This window comes from Babylonia areolata, chromosome 29 (genome assembly GCF_041734735.1).
Source record: "Babylonia areolata isolate BAREFJ2019XMU chromosome 29, ASM4173473v1, whole genome shotgun sequence".
NCBI classification, from domain to species: domain Eukaryota; kingdom Metazoa; phylum Mollusca; class Gastropoda; order Neogastropoda; family Buccinidae; genus Babylonia; species Babylonia areolata.
This window is the reverse complement of record NC_134904.1, coordinates 10,020,644-10,036,990: the sequence shown is the minus strand read 5'-3', so window position 1 is coordinate 10,036,990 and position 16,347 is coordinate 10,020,644. Positions and strand designations below refer to the sequence as shown.

Genomic DNA, 16,347 nt, shown 5'->3' with positions numbered 1-16,347 from the left:
AATAACTCTGCAGTGTGTGTGGGGGACAAGATCAGTAACTCTGCAGTGTGGTTGGGACAAGAACAGTAACTCTGCAGTGTGGTTGGTTCAAGAACAGTAACTATGCAGAGTGGTTAGGTCAGGAAAAGTAATCTGCGGTGTGGTTGGGTCAAGAACAGTAACTCTGCAATGTGGCTAAGTCAGGAAAAGTAATCTGCGGTGTGGTTGGGTCAAGAACAGTAACTATGCAGATTGAAAAGTAACTCTGCCGTGTGGTTATGTCTTCTTCTGATGGGGGATGATCTGGCAGCCTCCTGATATGAACTGCAAAGACTGGGACAGAATGAAACTTGTGTGTGTGTGTGTGTGTGTGTGTGTGTTGTACAATTCATTTTCCATGTGGCTTGTGGTAACATATCTGCACAGGAAGCAAGGGAATCTGAGCACACAGGTTTGAACCCCACACTTGCCTGCATTTTCACTCCCTCCACTAGACCTTTAGTGGTGGTCTAGATGCTAATCATTCGGATGAGATGATAAACTGTAGCGTTGAGTTAACACATGTAAAAGAACCCATGGCAACAAAAGGGTTGTCCCTGGCAATATTCTGTAGAAAAATCCACTTTGATAGGAAAACAAATACACTTGTAGGCAGGGAAAAAAAAAAAGAAAAAAAAAGGGTGGCACTGAACTGTTGCGTTGCGCTCTTCCCAGGGAGAGCAGGTTAGCTTCCATACATAGAAATCTGTTGTGACTAAGAGTGCGCAATCAGCTAAGGGTTGGGACAAGTCAGTGGTCATTGGTAATGTTGTTGTGACTGTAGCGTGTGGTGGTGGTGAAGAGCACTGAAAGATGGCAGAACTGTCATCAGATGGGCAAAACCATCCTCAGATGGAAGAACTGTCATCAGATGGAAGAACTGTCATCAGATGGCAAAACCATCCTCAGATGGAAGAACTGTCATCAGATGTCAGAACTGTCATTAGATGGCAGAACCGTCATCAGATGGCAGAACTATCATCAGATGGCAGAACTGTCATCAGGTGGCAGAACTGTCATCAGATGTCAGAAGTGTCGTCAGATAGCAGAACCATCCTCAGATGGCAGCACCATCGTCAGGTGGCAGAACTATCATCAGATGTCAGAACTGTTGTCAGATGTCAGAACTGTTGTCAGATGGCAGAACTGTCGTCAGATGGCAGAACCATAATTAGATGGCAGCACCATCGTCAGATGGCAGAACTATCATCAGATGTCAGAACTGTTGTCAGATGTCAGAACTGTTGTCAGATGGCAGAACTGTCATCAGATGGCAGAACTGTCATGGCAGAACTGTTGTCAGATGGCAGAACTGTCGTGGCAGAACTGTTGTCAGATGGCAGAACTGTCGTCAGATGGCAGAACTGTCGTGGCAGTACTGTCGTCAGATGGCAGAACTGTCGTCAGATGGCAGAACTACCGTCAGATGGCAGAACTGTTGTCAGATGGTAGAACTGTCGTGGGAGAACTGTTGTCAGATGGCAGAGCTGTCGTCAGATGGCAGAACTGTTGTGGCAGTACTGTTCTCAGATTGCTGAACTGTCGTCAGATGGCAGAACTGTCATCTTCATGTTTCTGATTGATGTGCTGCACTCCATGTTGTCACTTTTTCCATGTTTTTTCCTCCTTGTTTTCATATATTGTCTTTCCACAGTCGGATCATTTTATGTACTATCTACTTCCCTTACTGCTGTTGTTATTCCTCTTTTAATGATTTTTTTTTTCTTATTTCCTAAAAGTATTTTTCCTTTTGTCAGATTACGTCTGTGAAGTAATTAATTTTGAATAGGACAGACCAGTTTTCCAAGTAAACAGTTATCCATTCAGTTTTGATGTCAGTGATCTCATAACATCTGGGTATGTCTTCCTGATCAAAGAAATAGTTATCATCAGTAAGTTGCCGGAAGAAAGTTGATGGATCTTTATCACGCTCTGCCTGGGCCTCTTGGATCTGGAATGGCCTGCTTACTGTGCACAGAAGACAGGACCTTCCACCATGAATACTGTGGGCATTTCCATTTTTTAAGATCTCCACAAGTTGTAGTGATCATTAGAAGAGAGTGAGGTGTGTTGTGGCAATGGTCATTTCTTTAGCAGCTTGTATCAGAGGTTGACATCTCTCACAGTGAGAGCTGTATGATCATTGGTTTCTTCACTGCAGTGGGAATTCATTTACAGCTTAGTCTTTTGCAAAGGACTGTAATTCTCACAGGAGGCAAGCTTGCACTGGCTCTTAGTGCTGCAGCCTTGGGGAATAGTTGGCCTTTGGGAACCATCCCATCACTGACTGTCCTAAAATCCTCTTGGCCGAGAGAGCAGGGATTTAAGTTGGGCAGGGCACTCTCCACAATAATCCTGTTGTAGCCCTGATAGTGAGGACAGCAGTTGCCTCCTCTGCTGTTCTGGTGGTCAGTCAGACACCACTCTTTTGTTTCCCCTGTCCTCAGTTTCCCATCGTCAACAATTGTTTCTCTGTGATTATCAATAAACGGACCTCAAGCACTGTGTTACCTCTATTACTGCTTGCTACACTCCTCTTCTCCCTTCCACAACCTCCAACCCCCACTGGTCACCCATCCCCACTTCCACTGGCCACCCCCTCAACCTCCACCGTCCCCACCCCCCAGCCCCCGACAACCCCCACAGGTGACCCCCCAACTTCCAGTGGCCATCCCCCCAACCCCCAAACCCCACTGGCCATCTCTCCTGCCCTCAGAAAGTGGTGATGTGAGTGAGGAGATGTGCATGTAATTAACGGAGACTGGTGTTGGCAGGTGACATCCACCCCCCTGGTGGCCAATGCGCAAACCGATTATTCCTCCATCCAGGACTGAGCTCCACCTTGGAGTGGGGCAGACGGCAGGTTGGATTCACCAATATCAGCTTGTTTTCATTTTGTTTTGTCTTTTAACTCCCGGCATTGGTTGTAATGACCCTTTTCTTTTCCCTTGACCATGACATGTCAATCTTCGTCTCTCTCCCTCCCACGCCCACCCCTCACTGCTTGCTGTCGGAATGTGTGGACACTTTGGCATGGTGTTGGTGTCACGCCTGGAGAAGAGAGGGACAAGGATGGTGCGGGCATTGCATCGTCACGCCACCCCCGAAAACGTAGCGTGGCTGACTACATGGCGGGGTAAAAACGGTCATGCACGTAAAAGCCCACTCGTGTGCATGCGCGTGAACATAAGAGTTGCAGCCCACGAACAGAGAAGAAGAATCGTCACATCCATCTGGTCTGATGGTTCTGCGGGACTTGCTTCTCTGCTTGCTTCAGCAGCATTTACATTTGCTTCCCTTGTTTGGCACACATCTTCTGAGGAGAGATAGAAATGACAGAAGTTGTTGTGTCTTGTCTTTGGCCTGGGCCCTTCTGTCTGAAGTTTGCTCTAGTTACAAAGGGAAGTCCTTTTGTCTAGAAATTGCTCTTGTGAAAAATGGAATCCTTATGTTTAATATTTGCTCCTGTAAAAAAAGGATTTCTTCTATCTAAAGTTTGTTCTTGTACATAGGGAAGTCCTTCTGTTGAAAATATTTTTCCTATAAAAATGGAATCCTTTTGTCTAAACTTTCTTCCTGTAAAAAATGTATTCCTTCTGTCTAGAATTTGTTTCTGTAAGAAATGGAATATGTGTGTCTAAAATTTGTTCCTGTAAAAATTGGAACCCTTATGTCTAGAATTTGCTCGCATACATAGTGAAGTTCTTATGTCTGAAATTTGCTGTTGAATGAATTGAAGTTCTTGTCTGTATTTTGCTCTTGTATAAAGTGAAGTCCTTCTATAATTTGCTGTTGTATAATTTTTTTTGGCTATTGTGTAATGTAAAACCTGCAGTTTGTTTTGCTCACTAGTCTTGGACCACTGATTTTTATTAAGTCACTCCTACTTTTTTTTTTGTTTTGTTTTTTTGTTTCATAGCTTCATTAATTTGGTCAACAGGTTGAGAATCTTTGGTATTGGGTTTATTTATTTATGTGTTATTTATTTATCTATTAATTGTTTATTTGTTTATTTATACATTCATTCATTTATCAGTTGTAGTCATTTACTCCAAAAGCAAAACACAACAAAGTGCAAGACACCAGTTGGAAATGGTACAATATTCTGGTTTACTGACTTTTCTTTCATTTCTGATGGAAGAATGGACCAACAGAAGGCAGTGGCAAATTTCTGTAGTAAACAGGTGACAAATTGTTCACACTGGATGAGTGGTTAATTTATGTAAATTGAATAATTTATTCATATGTCGGCATCTTCCTCAGTGGCATGACTGCTTCGTCATGGTTTCATGCATGTTTATCAAAGTGAAGGGCACCTTTGAAAAAGAAAAGTGTGTTTAACCCATTCAACCCCTTGGGGTGAACAGCCTCAGCAGCCTTCCCCTGTCTGGCTGGATTTTAGGCTGATCTGCAGGAATGGAAGTAGTACTTAGTTTGAGCTTTGATTTCTCAAAAAAAATGTTCAACCCATTTTCACCACCCTCATCATTCAGTGAACTATCTGATGATTGTGGTGCAGATTCGTTGATATCTTGGTCATAATCGCTACCAGAGTCCATAAATGTTTCATCAACAATGTGCTGCACAGTTTGCCTCTGACGTTTGGCCAAATTGGTTTGGGAAAGCAAAGAAAATATACTGAAATCGACTGATTGACATGCATAGGAGTAGGTGGAAATGCTGTAGAAGCCAATTCCATTTGCTTGCAGTTTATGGATATGCAGGAGCGTGGAAACAGTTTTATTGAAACAAATGTTGATGCTGGAGCAGTGTTGGGGCACAGGGTTCATGAACCTGTTGTACGGCACCAGAGCAATATTTGGGTGCAGGGTTCAATGAGTTAAAGTATGATGTCAGTCCTTGCACCAGCAGTCCACAAGGACAAGGCTTGATGCAGCAGTATTCTCCACCCCTTTCTGGTTCACCAGCACTTCCTGGTTGGCTCTGGCTGTACTATATACTGCGCCCCTCCCCCACCTCCCCTGCCTGGCCTGCTGCTCCCCCCTCCCTCCCTCTCTTTCTTCACCCCCCACCCCCACCCACCCCCACCTTCCACACATCCCCTTCACTGCTTTGTTGGTGATGTTGAAACTGTTGATAATGATTCATAGTTAAGAGTGAAATTGTTGGTTGTGGAAGATGGGTGGTATGATTGGTGATTTACGTTGGTGTAAGAATCAGAAGCAGGTTGATGAGAACTGGTAACTGAATGGCTGTGTGGCTGGTGATGCTGTTGAACCATGTGCACATCTTCAGGGTAGATTAAAGACCTCTGCAACCATGTATTGTAATGTATTGTATTGTATAACTCTTTTGTCACAACCGATTTCTCTGTATGAAATTCAGGCTGCTGTCTGCAGGGAGAGCAAGACGCTACATTAAGACCCCCCCCCCACCCCCATCCCCTTTTTCTTTTTGCCTGCAGGTGTATTGTTTTTCCAGTCAAAATGGATTTTTTAAAACTGTATTTCTGCCAAGGACAGCCTTGTATATTGCCGTGGGCTCTTTTATGTGTGCTAGGTGCATGCAGCACACAGGATCTCTATCATTTCCTCAAAATGATAAGCATCCAGACCACCACTCAAGGTCTAGTGGAGGGGGAAAAAATGCTGGGAAGTTTGGGACTGAAGCCTGTATGCTCAGATTCTCGCACATCTAAGGCGTACGCAATACCACTAGGGTACCACGCCAGGTATATACGTAGATCTGATCAACGTTCACAGGCATTAAATTGGTGAATTCCTGATGCCTGCATTGCTTTGGCAGACACCTGTTTTGTGTCTGAATGGAAGTCATGTTCTCATGTTTAGGGTCCGCTTGTAATTAGGTCACATATGTTCAATTCAATTCAGTTCAATTTAATTATCTTCAGCTCAAAATACTTTATTGTCTGCTTCAACCAAAACAGAAAATTTTCTTTCGGCTCACTCGAAATGCCTGCCAGCAAATATCAAAGATAAAAACGAGTGACAGACCCACCCTTCCCTGATCACCACACACATCAGTTATTATATTTAGAGAAAAAACATTCAGGTAAGATAATATTGCATTTTAAGATAGAGTGAAACATCTGTGTTTGTGTGTATGTGTGTGTGAGCTCACATGTGCGTGTATGTGAGCGTGTGTGCGTGCGCGTGTGTGCTTGCATTGTGTGTTCTCATGTCAAGAGTGCATTTTTTGAGGACGCATGTTCTTGTGTTATGATTGCTTTTGCAATGAGCTCACATGTTCCTGATCTAAGGCTGGGCGTGTGTATGTGTGTGTGTGTGTGTGTGTGTGTGTGTTGCTTGCTGCCCAGGTGACTGCACAGTGCCATATTAGGGCTGAAAAACAAAAAATACTGATCCTTTTGGATGTGTCAAGGGTGCATTTGTAACGAGGTCACATGTTCCTGTGTTTAAGGGTGCAGTTGTAACAAGGTCACATGTTCGTGTGCTTAAAGGTGCAGTTGTAACGAGGTCACATGTTCCTGTGCTTAAAGGTGCAGTTGTAACGAGGGTACATGTTTCTGTGTTTTAGGGTGCATTTGTAACGAGGCCACATGTTTCTGCGTTTAAGGGTGCTGTTGTAACGAGGATACATGTTTCTGTGTTTTAGGGTGCATTTGTAATGAGGTCACATGTTTCTGCGTTTATGGGTGCACTTGTAACGAGGATACATGTTTCTGTGTTTTAGGGTGCATTTGTAACGAGGTCACTTGTTTCTGTGTTTAAGGGTGTAATGAGATCACTTGTGTTTGTGTCATGGTGCATTTTTAATGAGGTCGAGTCAGGTTTTATTATCTCTCAGTAGAAATGCCCATTTGGTGGTGCAGCTCAAAGTGCGAATGTAAAATACACATTGAAAGACCTGTACATGTGTCAGCACACAAAGAAGTCTCATCAGATCAGGTTAACATATTTCACATGTTCCAATGTTTAAAGGTGCATTTATAATGGGGTCACATGTCTTGTGTTTAAAGGTGCATGCATAATGAGGTCGTACATTCCTGTGTTTAAAGATGCATGCATAATGAGGTCATACGTTCCTGTGTTTAAAGGTGCATGTGTTAAGAGGTCACATGTTCCTGTGTTTTAAAGGTGCATTTGCTATGAGGTCACATGTTCCTGTGTTTTAGCAGTGCATGTGTAATGAGGTCACTTAATGTGTATAAAAGGTATGTGCGTAATTAGGTCACAGTTCCTGTGTTTAAAAGGTACATGTAATGAGGTAATGGAGTGATGGCCTTGAGGTAACACATCTGCCTAGGAAGTGAGATGAGATGATAAACCGAGGTCCCATGTGCAGCATGCACTTAGCACATGTAAAAGAACCCACGGCAACAAAAGGGTTCTTCCTGGCAAAATTCTGTATAAAATTGCACTTTGATATGAAAAACAAATAAAACTGCATGCAGGAAAAAAAAAGAAAAAAAAAGGGTGGCGCTGTAGTGTAGCGACACGCTCTCCCTGGGGGAGCAGCCTGAATTTCACATGAAGAAATCTGTTGTGATAAAAAGAAATACAAATACAAATACATGTTCCTTTGTTGAAGAGTGCGTATGTATTGAGGTCACATGTTCCTGAGTTGAGAAGGTACCGGTGTAATGAGGTCAGGCATTCCTGTGTTAACGGTGCATGTGTAATGAGGTCACTTGTGTTTAAAAGGTACACGTAATGAGGTCACAGTTCCTGTGTTTAAAAGGTACTCTAATGAGGTCACATGTTGTGTTAAGGTACACATGTGTAATGAGGTGACATGTTGCCGTGTTTGAAGGTGCTGGATGAGAGCCTCTCGAGAGGAGACCCAGATGGACAGACACGCCAGCGCAGTGCCATGAAGCGAGAATCTGATGACCCTTAGGGTCTGTCATTGTCTGCCGTCCACACCCTGAAACCATGTTGTCTGCTTTTTGAGTGTTTTTTTTGTTTTTGTTTTTGAGGGGGGTGGCAGGGGTGTGGGGCCGCCGCTTATTGACCAATGAATGAAGCGAAGATTAGTGTTTTGATTTCTGTGGACAGTCTGCCTACCTGTCTGCAGTGTGGGGAAAGGGCCTGTGATAGTGACGTGGATATCCGTGATGATTAATGGGATGATTTTTGTGTTCGTTGCTCATTTTTCACTTTGTATGTATGCGCCCACTTGTTGATGGATTATACAATGATTTGTGTTGATTTGTGAATGTATGTAAATTAAGGATGATATGGACAATATTTTTTTCAATTTCTAATTTTTTTTTAATGAAAATGGATGGGTCAGTCAAAGACATGCAAAAAAAAAATAAAAAAAATAAAAAAGGGGACCTGATCTGTAATATTTCATGTTCTGCTGTCATGAGCTGATGAAGCATCGTGTTGTGATCAAGGACAACATCCGTGCTGGAAACAAGCTGAGGGCAGAGACTGTCAGCTTCAGTGCAATCTACATGGGAGATTTCAGGATGTTGAGACAGTAAGATTTTTTAAAAATTTTTTTCTCTTTAAATTGCTCATTTGCTCTTTGTGTGTGTGTGTGCGTGTGTGTGCATGCGTGCATTCGTGCATGTACTAACGTGCAGTGCATGTGTGTGTGTGTGTGTGTGTGTTCGTGTGGGTGTGTGTGTGTGTTTGAGAGAGAGAGAGAGAGAGAGAGAGAGAGAAGGCAAAACAGAAACAGGTGATAAGCGAAACAGGACAAAGAGTCCAGCTCTGAAGACGCCATTGAGGGTGGAGGTATGATCAAAGTGTAGGCGAAACGGGAATAGGCAAATTAGACCTGCTCCGGCTAGACACAGGCACATTGGACCTGCTCCAGCGAGTGCTGACACAGGCACATTGGACCTGCACCGGCGAGTGGTGACACAGGCATATTGGACCTGCTCCAGCAAGTGCTGACACAGGCATATTGGACCTGCTCCAGCGAGTGCTGACACAGGCATATTGGACCTGCTCCAGCGAGTGGTGACACAGGCATATTGGACCTGCTCCAGCGAGTGGTGACACAGGCATATTGGACCTGCTCAAGCAAGTGCTGACACAGGCATATTGGACCTGCTCCAGCAAGTGCTGACACAGGCATATTGGACCTGCTCCAGTGAGTGCTGACACGGCAGAACTAATTATCATGCTCTGGTGAGGAGAGAGGAGCGTTGCAGTTAGTTCTGACAGTGATGAAATGGACTGATGCAAACACGACTGAACGAAGAGCAATTTTTAAATGGTACGCTTCAGTTTTTGCCACGACTTTGTGTGCATGTGAAAGAGAGATTATTTTTTTTTTACAGAAAATTGGACATAACTGGCTCTGTTTATAAAAAAAAAGAGAGATTATTTTCACCAAAAAATGGACATATCCAGATCTGTTCATAAGAGATTATTTTTACAGAAAAATGTACTTATCCGGTTCGGATCATAAGGAATGGTTTGTTCAGATAATAGGGAAGGTTTGCAGCCAGCTTTTGTGGTGGACTTTTCATCACTCGCAGAGTGAAAAGTAGGTCATAGGACAACATGCGCAGCCCACCACTGTAACCAGCTTCTCAGGGTGTACACTGCTTTTCTTTGGACAACTTTTTGGCAGAATTTATGAATGGATCAGTTTGAATATGTAATGGCTGACATGACAAGAAAACATGCTGAAAGTAGACATAGAAGACTAAAGCAAATAATGGGTGTAATTATAAAACCAAATATATCTTGTGAAATTGCAAAGGTAGTCACTGAAAATGTTCAAAATCCTTTCGTCAGAACAGCTATTTCCAAGACGAAATTCTAGCCTTTCGATGGTTTGGAAAAACAAAAAAATGGAGACGCGCATGCACATGGGGTTCTTGCTGAAAATAGCCAGGGTACTCCAACGAAAATCCGACGAAAGCGGGCCTGCAAACCCTCACTAATAGCTTGTGAATCCAAGCAGTTCATATAGTTTCCATTTTCTGTCTTGTTCTCATTGTGAAGAGTCTTTTCAGTGATGGGGAACAACTGGAGGTTGCCCCTCAAGAGTGGTGTCCCATTGCTGCACGACTCACTCCTCATTCGTTTCTTTCTTTCTTTCTTTTTTTGTTTAATACTTTTTTTGGGTTTTATTGTATGTAGTTTTCTATTTGTTTATCTCATTTTATTTTATTTCAGTTTTTATTTATTATTTTGATTTATTTATTCAATAATTTAATTACTTATCCATATATTTGTTTACTTTATGTATCCTGTTTTACCTGATTTTTTGACGTTTTCTCTCGAGGCCTGACTAAGGGCGTTGTGTTGCACATCTGGTCAGGCATCTGCATCTGCCAAGCAGATGTGATGTAGCGTAAATAGATATGTCAGAACGCAGTGACGTCTCCTTGAGCTACTGAACTGAACTCTCTCCCCCTCACTGCTCAGACCCTGTACTGGAACAGATTTCAGACTGTGTTATGTCCGCATAGACCCTGTGCTGGAACAGATTTCAGACTGTGTTATGTCCGCATAGACCCTGTACTGGAACAGATTTCAGACTGTGTTATGTCTGCATAGACCCTTTGCTGGAACAGATTTCAGACTGTGTTATGTCCACATAGACCCTTTGCTGTAACAGATTTCAGAATGTGTAATGTCCGCATAGACCCTTTGCTGGAACAGATTTCAGACTGTGTTATGTCCGCATAGACCCTGTGCTGGAACAGATTTCAGACTGTGTTATGTCCACATAGACCCTGTACTGGAACAGATTTCAGACTGTGTTATGTCCACATAGACCCTGTGCTGGAACAGATTTCAGACTGTGTTATGTCCGCATAGACCCTGTGCTGGAACAGATTTCAGACTGTGTTATGTCCACATAGACCCTGTGCTGGAACAGATTTCAGACTGTGTTATGTCCACATAGACCCTGTACTGGAACAGATTTCAGACTGTGTTATGTCCACATAGACCCTGTACTGGAACAGATTTCAGACTGTGTTATGTCCGCATAGACCCTTTGCTGGAACATATTTCAGACTGTGTTATGTCCGCATAGACCCTGTACTGGAACAGATTTCAGACTGTGTTATGTCTTCATAGACCCTTTGCTGGAACATATTTCAGACTGTGTTATGTCCACATAGACCCTGTGCTGGAACAGATTTCAGACTGTGTTATGTCCACATAGACCCTGTGCTGGAACAGATTTCAGACTGTGTTATGTCTTCATAGACCCTTTGCTGGGACAGATTTCAGACTGTGTTATGTCCACATAGACCCTGTTCTGGAACAGATTTCAGACTGTGTTATGTCCGCATAGACCCTGTTCTGGAACAGATTTCAGACTGTGTTATGTCCGCATAGACCCTTTGCTGGAACAGATTTCAGACTATGTTATGTCCGCATAGACCCTTTGCTGGAACAGATTTCAGACTGTGTTATGTCTTCATAGACCCTGTACTGGAACAGATTTCAGTCTGTGTTATGTCTGCATAGACCCTGTGCTGGAACAGATTTCAGACTGTGTTATGTCCGCATAGACCCTGTACTGGAACAGATTTCAGACTGTGTTATGTCCGCATAGACCCTGTACTGGAACAGATTTCAGACTGTGTTTGCATAGACCCTGTGCTGGAACAGATTTCAGACTGTGCTATGTCCGCATAGACCCTGTGCTGGAACAGATTTCAGACTTATGTCTGCATACAGAACAAGGAACATTTCCTTGCAAAAACATAACACAAAAAAATACAAGCTCAAAGATATACCCACATATGCCCTCCTTCCTCCCCTCCTCCCCGCCAATCTTCCACCATGCAAAACATACACAGAGCACACTTGCTAGAGCAGGTGCATACACATCTTGCAGTCCCCCTGTCCTTCCCCGCCCCCTCCACAGACACACACATTCTTGTGCACAATGCTGTTGCACCAAGTTACTGTTTGAATAAACCACCAACCACTTTGAATTCTGTGAAGTTCTAACAGAAAATGCGGCCAAAAAACACTAAAGTGTACACCAAACAATACATGCTCATGCACACTCTTGTACTTGAATGTGTGAACTCATGCACACAGAGACAGACAGAGACAGTGAGAGACAGAGACAGAGAGAGAGACACAGAGAGACAGGTGGAATGAACAACCCACATAAACAAAAGCATCTGTAAGACCAGTATGAAATGTAAAAATTACAGAACATAGTTAAAGATGTACATATTTTAAAAAAGAAACATGCCGAAATGAAATGAAACTAAATTTTATTAGGTGTGTCGCGTTGGAGAGTGGAAGTGAACATAGTGCTGCTGAAGCCTCTGGCGTCAGATTAGTCTGGCTTGATTGATGCGTTATTAATCTGGCATAATTAGTGCATTGTAGAATTTACTTTGCTGGGATAATATATCAGTTTATATTCTAAGCATTAGAGTGTACTTAATCTGTAAATGATCAAATGTACTTTGATTAATCAGTAAATTTGTTTGTAATTGACTGCACTCAGGTTAACTCATTCAATAGTACGCTTGCCTGAGAGGCGTGTACCGCTGATCGCCGTTTTCTGCCTGAGCCCACCTGACAGGCAGGTGAAGGAACTCGTTTATTTAAACCAGTTCATCAGCTCATTATTATGCATTAAACTGCTATGTAAGGGAAGTAACTCCAACTTAACTTTCTTCCTCACTTTCACACGAAGTTTCGCTCCGAAAATCGAATGATTAGTTTGTTTTTTTTAATTTAAAGTTACAAGTAAACTATTGCATCCCTCATCTTGAGACTTCAGCAACTTGTGTCAAAATTATATGTCAGTCATTATGTGAAGTTTGGTAGCTATTGGTTGAGCGGTTGCTATAAGTTTGTGCCTGAAGTGAAGCACCCCTTCCCGTTGATGCAGCAAGGCCAAAACATGCCAGGCTGGGAGGATTGCACAGGCAGAAGAACTTAAAGGGCTGAAAGGGTTAATCAGTGAATTTGTTTGTAATTCAGTGTACTTAGAGATTGATTTGTAATCTGGGTTATAATCTGGTGACATGTGAAGGTTTTCAGTCATCATTTTTGGATAGACTGTGTTTTGATGATAATTGTGATGAGATCAGCTGTGTGATCATTATATGTGATGTGATTTGCTTTCACAGCATTGATGAACTACACAGTGTAGCATGTGTCAGTTGTGTGTGATGTGGTGTTTTGTGTAACATGTGTCAATTGTATGTGATGTGTTCAGTGCAGCTTGTGCTGAATGCAGTGATGTGATATGATGTTCATGTGCCTTGTGTGTCACCACATGCATGGTTAAACTACGCAGTGTGACTTGTGTGTTTGAGCACTTGAACCACTGGCTATCTGAAAAATGTTGTTTTGTTGCAATGCAGTTTACATGGTCATACTTCATGTTTTCGACACTTTTTTTAATTTACTTTGATTTTGTAAATTTGAAAAATGGAACAATGGATTTCATTTTTCTGTTTGTGATTTAGATGTTTTATTTTGTGTATGTCTCAATCAATTTGTCATATCATCGTAAGTTCCATTGCCGAATATTTTAGTGTCCAGAATCAAAATGTAAAACTAACAATATATAATAACAAAATCAAAATATGAAACAGCTATAGCCAATATATAAAACTAACATATATTAACAAATCAAAATATAAAAGTGTATGATAGCTGTGAAACACTGCTTATGGCAGTTATCACACACACACACACACACACACACACACACACACAGTGTTAAAAGTTTGTGGTATTTTACCACACCAGCAAAGAATGATATATACCTGAAGATTGACCAACATGGTATGTATTAGATTTTGTTGGTTGCAAACATATCAGTTGTACTAGCTTCTTAATTGTCCATAGTGAGACTTTCTCAGCCTTTACCTCCAAATGTGAAATATTAGTTTTTATTACATTGCATTGAACTTTGTCCTTCCTGACAGTTTCAATGCTGGCCATAAAGTTGTGTAGCATCAGTTGTCTCCCTTTGTCTTGTTGAATTTGTTCAAAACAATATTGTATTGATTGTCTCCTTTTGTCTTGTTGAATTTATAACAATATTATATTGTTTACTTTTTCTTGCTGAATTTGTTTATGACAATTTTGTATTGATTGTCTCCCTTCATCTTGTCGAGTTGCTTAGTAACAGTATCCTCTGTGTGTGGGTGGTTGGCGTAGATGCGCTGTCTTCCCCTGATGGTCAGTATGTCGGAGATGATTTGTGGCTCAAAGGCACAGTGAAGGTTGCATCAGTTCAGTCCTCTTTGAGTGAAAGCACACTGATGGCCGACAAGTCTGACTTGAGATCGGCAGATACTTCCACAGTGTCTGCAGAGGAATGTGTGGTCTGTGGTGGTGGGTTCTGATGGTCAGCGTGAGCAGCCATGAACAACGTACCGCTGACGTGTTTCCAAATTAAACAGGAGAGGAGTGAGACCTGTGTTCATTGTTACAGGTGATTGACATGGGAAAGTTGGCAGTGCCTGTGGAGTCTAACTACCTGTTGGCTGATGTCTTGAAGGTCAAGGTCAGGGCAGGGGTCAGGTGTTGGCTGACTTACCAGAGGCCATTGTGGCATGCATAGACATGGATTGGCTGACTTACCAAAGGCCATTGATTTACCAAAGGCCATTGATTTACCAAAGGCCATTGATTTACCAAAGGCCATGACATCCAAGACAGACATTTTTGTTGTTGTTGAAAGGATGACTTTGGCTGTGTGTTTTTTTGTTTTTTTTCTCTCCAAAGTAACTATTTTAAAGTTTTCTTTTGTTTTTCCTGCTTAATGTTATCTATATTTTTTGTTTTTGTGTTTTTCTTTTCTTCTTGAAAGCCTGTGTGTGTCTGTACACACATGCATAGTTCATTCACACACTTTGGGTAACCTGTGGAAAATGGAGAGAAGGACTGGGCAATTGAGGGGAGGGCTTTGATATCCAGTGAAATAACATCGACAGGCAGCTGAGTGATTCTGATGCACAGTTGTGTTCTGGGTCTTGTGTTTCTTTTGTCTTTTGTCTTGATTTTGATGAATCAATCCAGGTTTGGGTAACATATATTTGTAGCTTGTTCATTTTCTTTTGACAGACCTTTTGTATTTAATGACTTCTGTTTATTTTCACTCCTCTGGATTCATTTCTAAAAAACAAAACAAAACAAAACAAAACAAAAAAACAACAACAAAAAACATAACCAAGATTTACTGGAGATTTTGGGCTGGTGAAGGAGTGGCAGAATACAGACCCCCCCAGCAAATCTATGCAGGTTTTTGTATTTCACAAATGGAAAATCTCCCCATTTTTTAATGTCTAGATGCACTCAAATGCACTCAGATTGTACATTCCCTTGTGTGTATATTTGTGTGTGTGTGTGTGTGTGTGTGTGTGTGTACAATGCTATTGACCATGATTCCAGTTTAATACAGGGTAAAAAAAAAAAAAAAAAGAGAAAAAAAAAGATTGTTTTATATTCATAATTATTTTCCACCCAGATCCTTCCATTGAATCAAAAATCATGTGGTATATGTTGATTGCCTGTGCACAAAGTCTGACTTTTTTTCCCTTTCCTTTTGTGAGAAAATTAATTCTATGGAAGCAATGTGAACTGTCTCTTATATTATTGAGCGTTGGCTTTATTTAAAAAAAAAAAAATAAACGGTCATTGAAATGATGGTGTTGTGATGAAATACATTGTTGCTCCATGACACCAAAGTGACAGTTACAGAGCATTTCACTCACTTTTTTGTATTTAATTTTTTTTTTTTTTTTTTTTTGTATTCACAGATGTGCGTTTGTTGAGCATCTAGGCTCTTGCTTTCTTTTTAACCCTTTCGCTGCCAAGCTCGCATTTATGCACAGGCCTGGTAGAGGACCCATGTCACTGAAAGGTGACCATTCATTGGTCTGTTATCCATGAACCTACTGCTCTTAATTTTCAGTGGTAGGATAGGCCATATTTTCTGTGCATCGCAGGGGGAATCCCCAGCTGTTCATAGCCACTGTCTTTTCTGTGTTTATACCACAAGGAAATTTTGTACTCTAAATTGACTGGCGGTGAAAGGGTTAACATGACAGTGATATTTTGCTTCTTTGTTGCTCAGATAAACCAAATAATATATGGATTAGAAAATAATATATAATGAGCCCAGTGATGTTGCACCAATAAAGCTGGTTTGTGACTTTTGTCTTTGGAGTGAATTTGTGTGTTTGGAGTGAATTAGTGTGTGTTTGGAGTGAAATAACTGTTTTAAGTTAGTGTGTGTTTGGAGTAAATTAGTGTGTGTTTGGAGTGAAATAACTGTTTTAAGTTAGTGTGTGTTTGGAGTAAATTAGAGTGTGTTTGGAGTGAAATAACTGTTTTAAGTTAGTGTGTGTTTGGGGTCAATTAGTGTGTGTTTGGAGTGAAATAACTGTTTTAAGTTAGTGCGTGTTTGGAG

At 41.6% G+C, this 16,347-nt stretch overlaps 1 protein-coding gene across 3 annotated transcripts in view; it reads left to right on the top strand.

Annotated features, from left to right (window-relative positions):
- Positions 1–16,089, top strand: part of LOC143274962 (P2X purinoceptor 4-like) — a 45,725-nt gene extending 29,636 nt beyond the window's left edge. For 2 of the 3 annotated variants that reach the window (XM_076578976.1, XM_076578977.1), the window contains exon 11: positions 7,774–16,089. In XM_076578976.1, coding sequence (XP_076435091.1) covers positions 7,774–7,860 — 87 coding nt within the window. In that variant the 3' untranslated portion in view covers positions 7,861–16,089. Of the gene's footprint in view, positions 1–2,792; positions 2,882–7,773 lie in introns of all 3 variants that reach the window. The other variant, XM_076578978.1, reaches the window with a different exon arrangement.
- Positions 16,090–16,347: the final 258 nt, after the last annotated feature.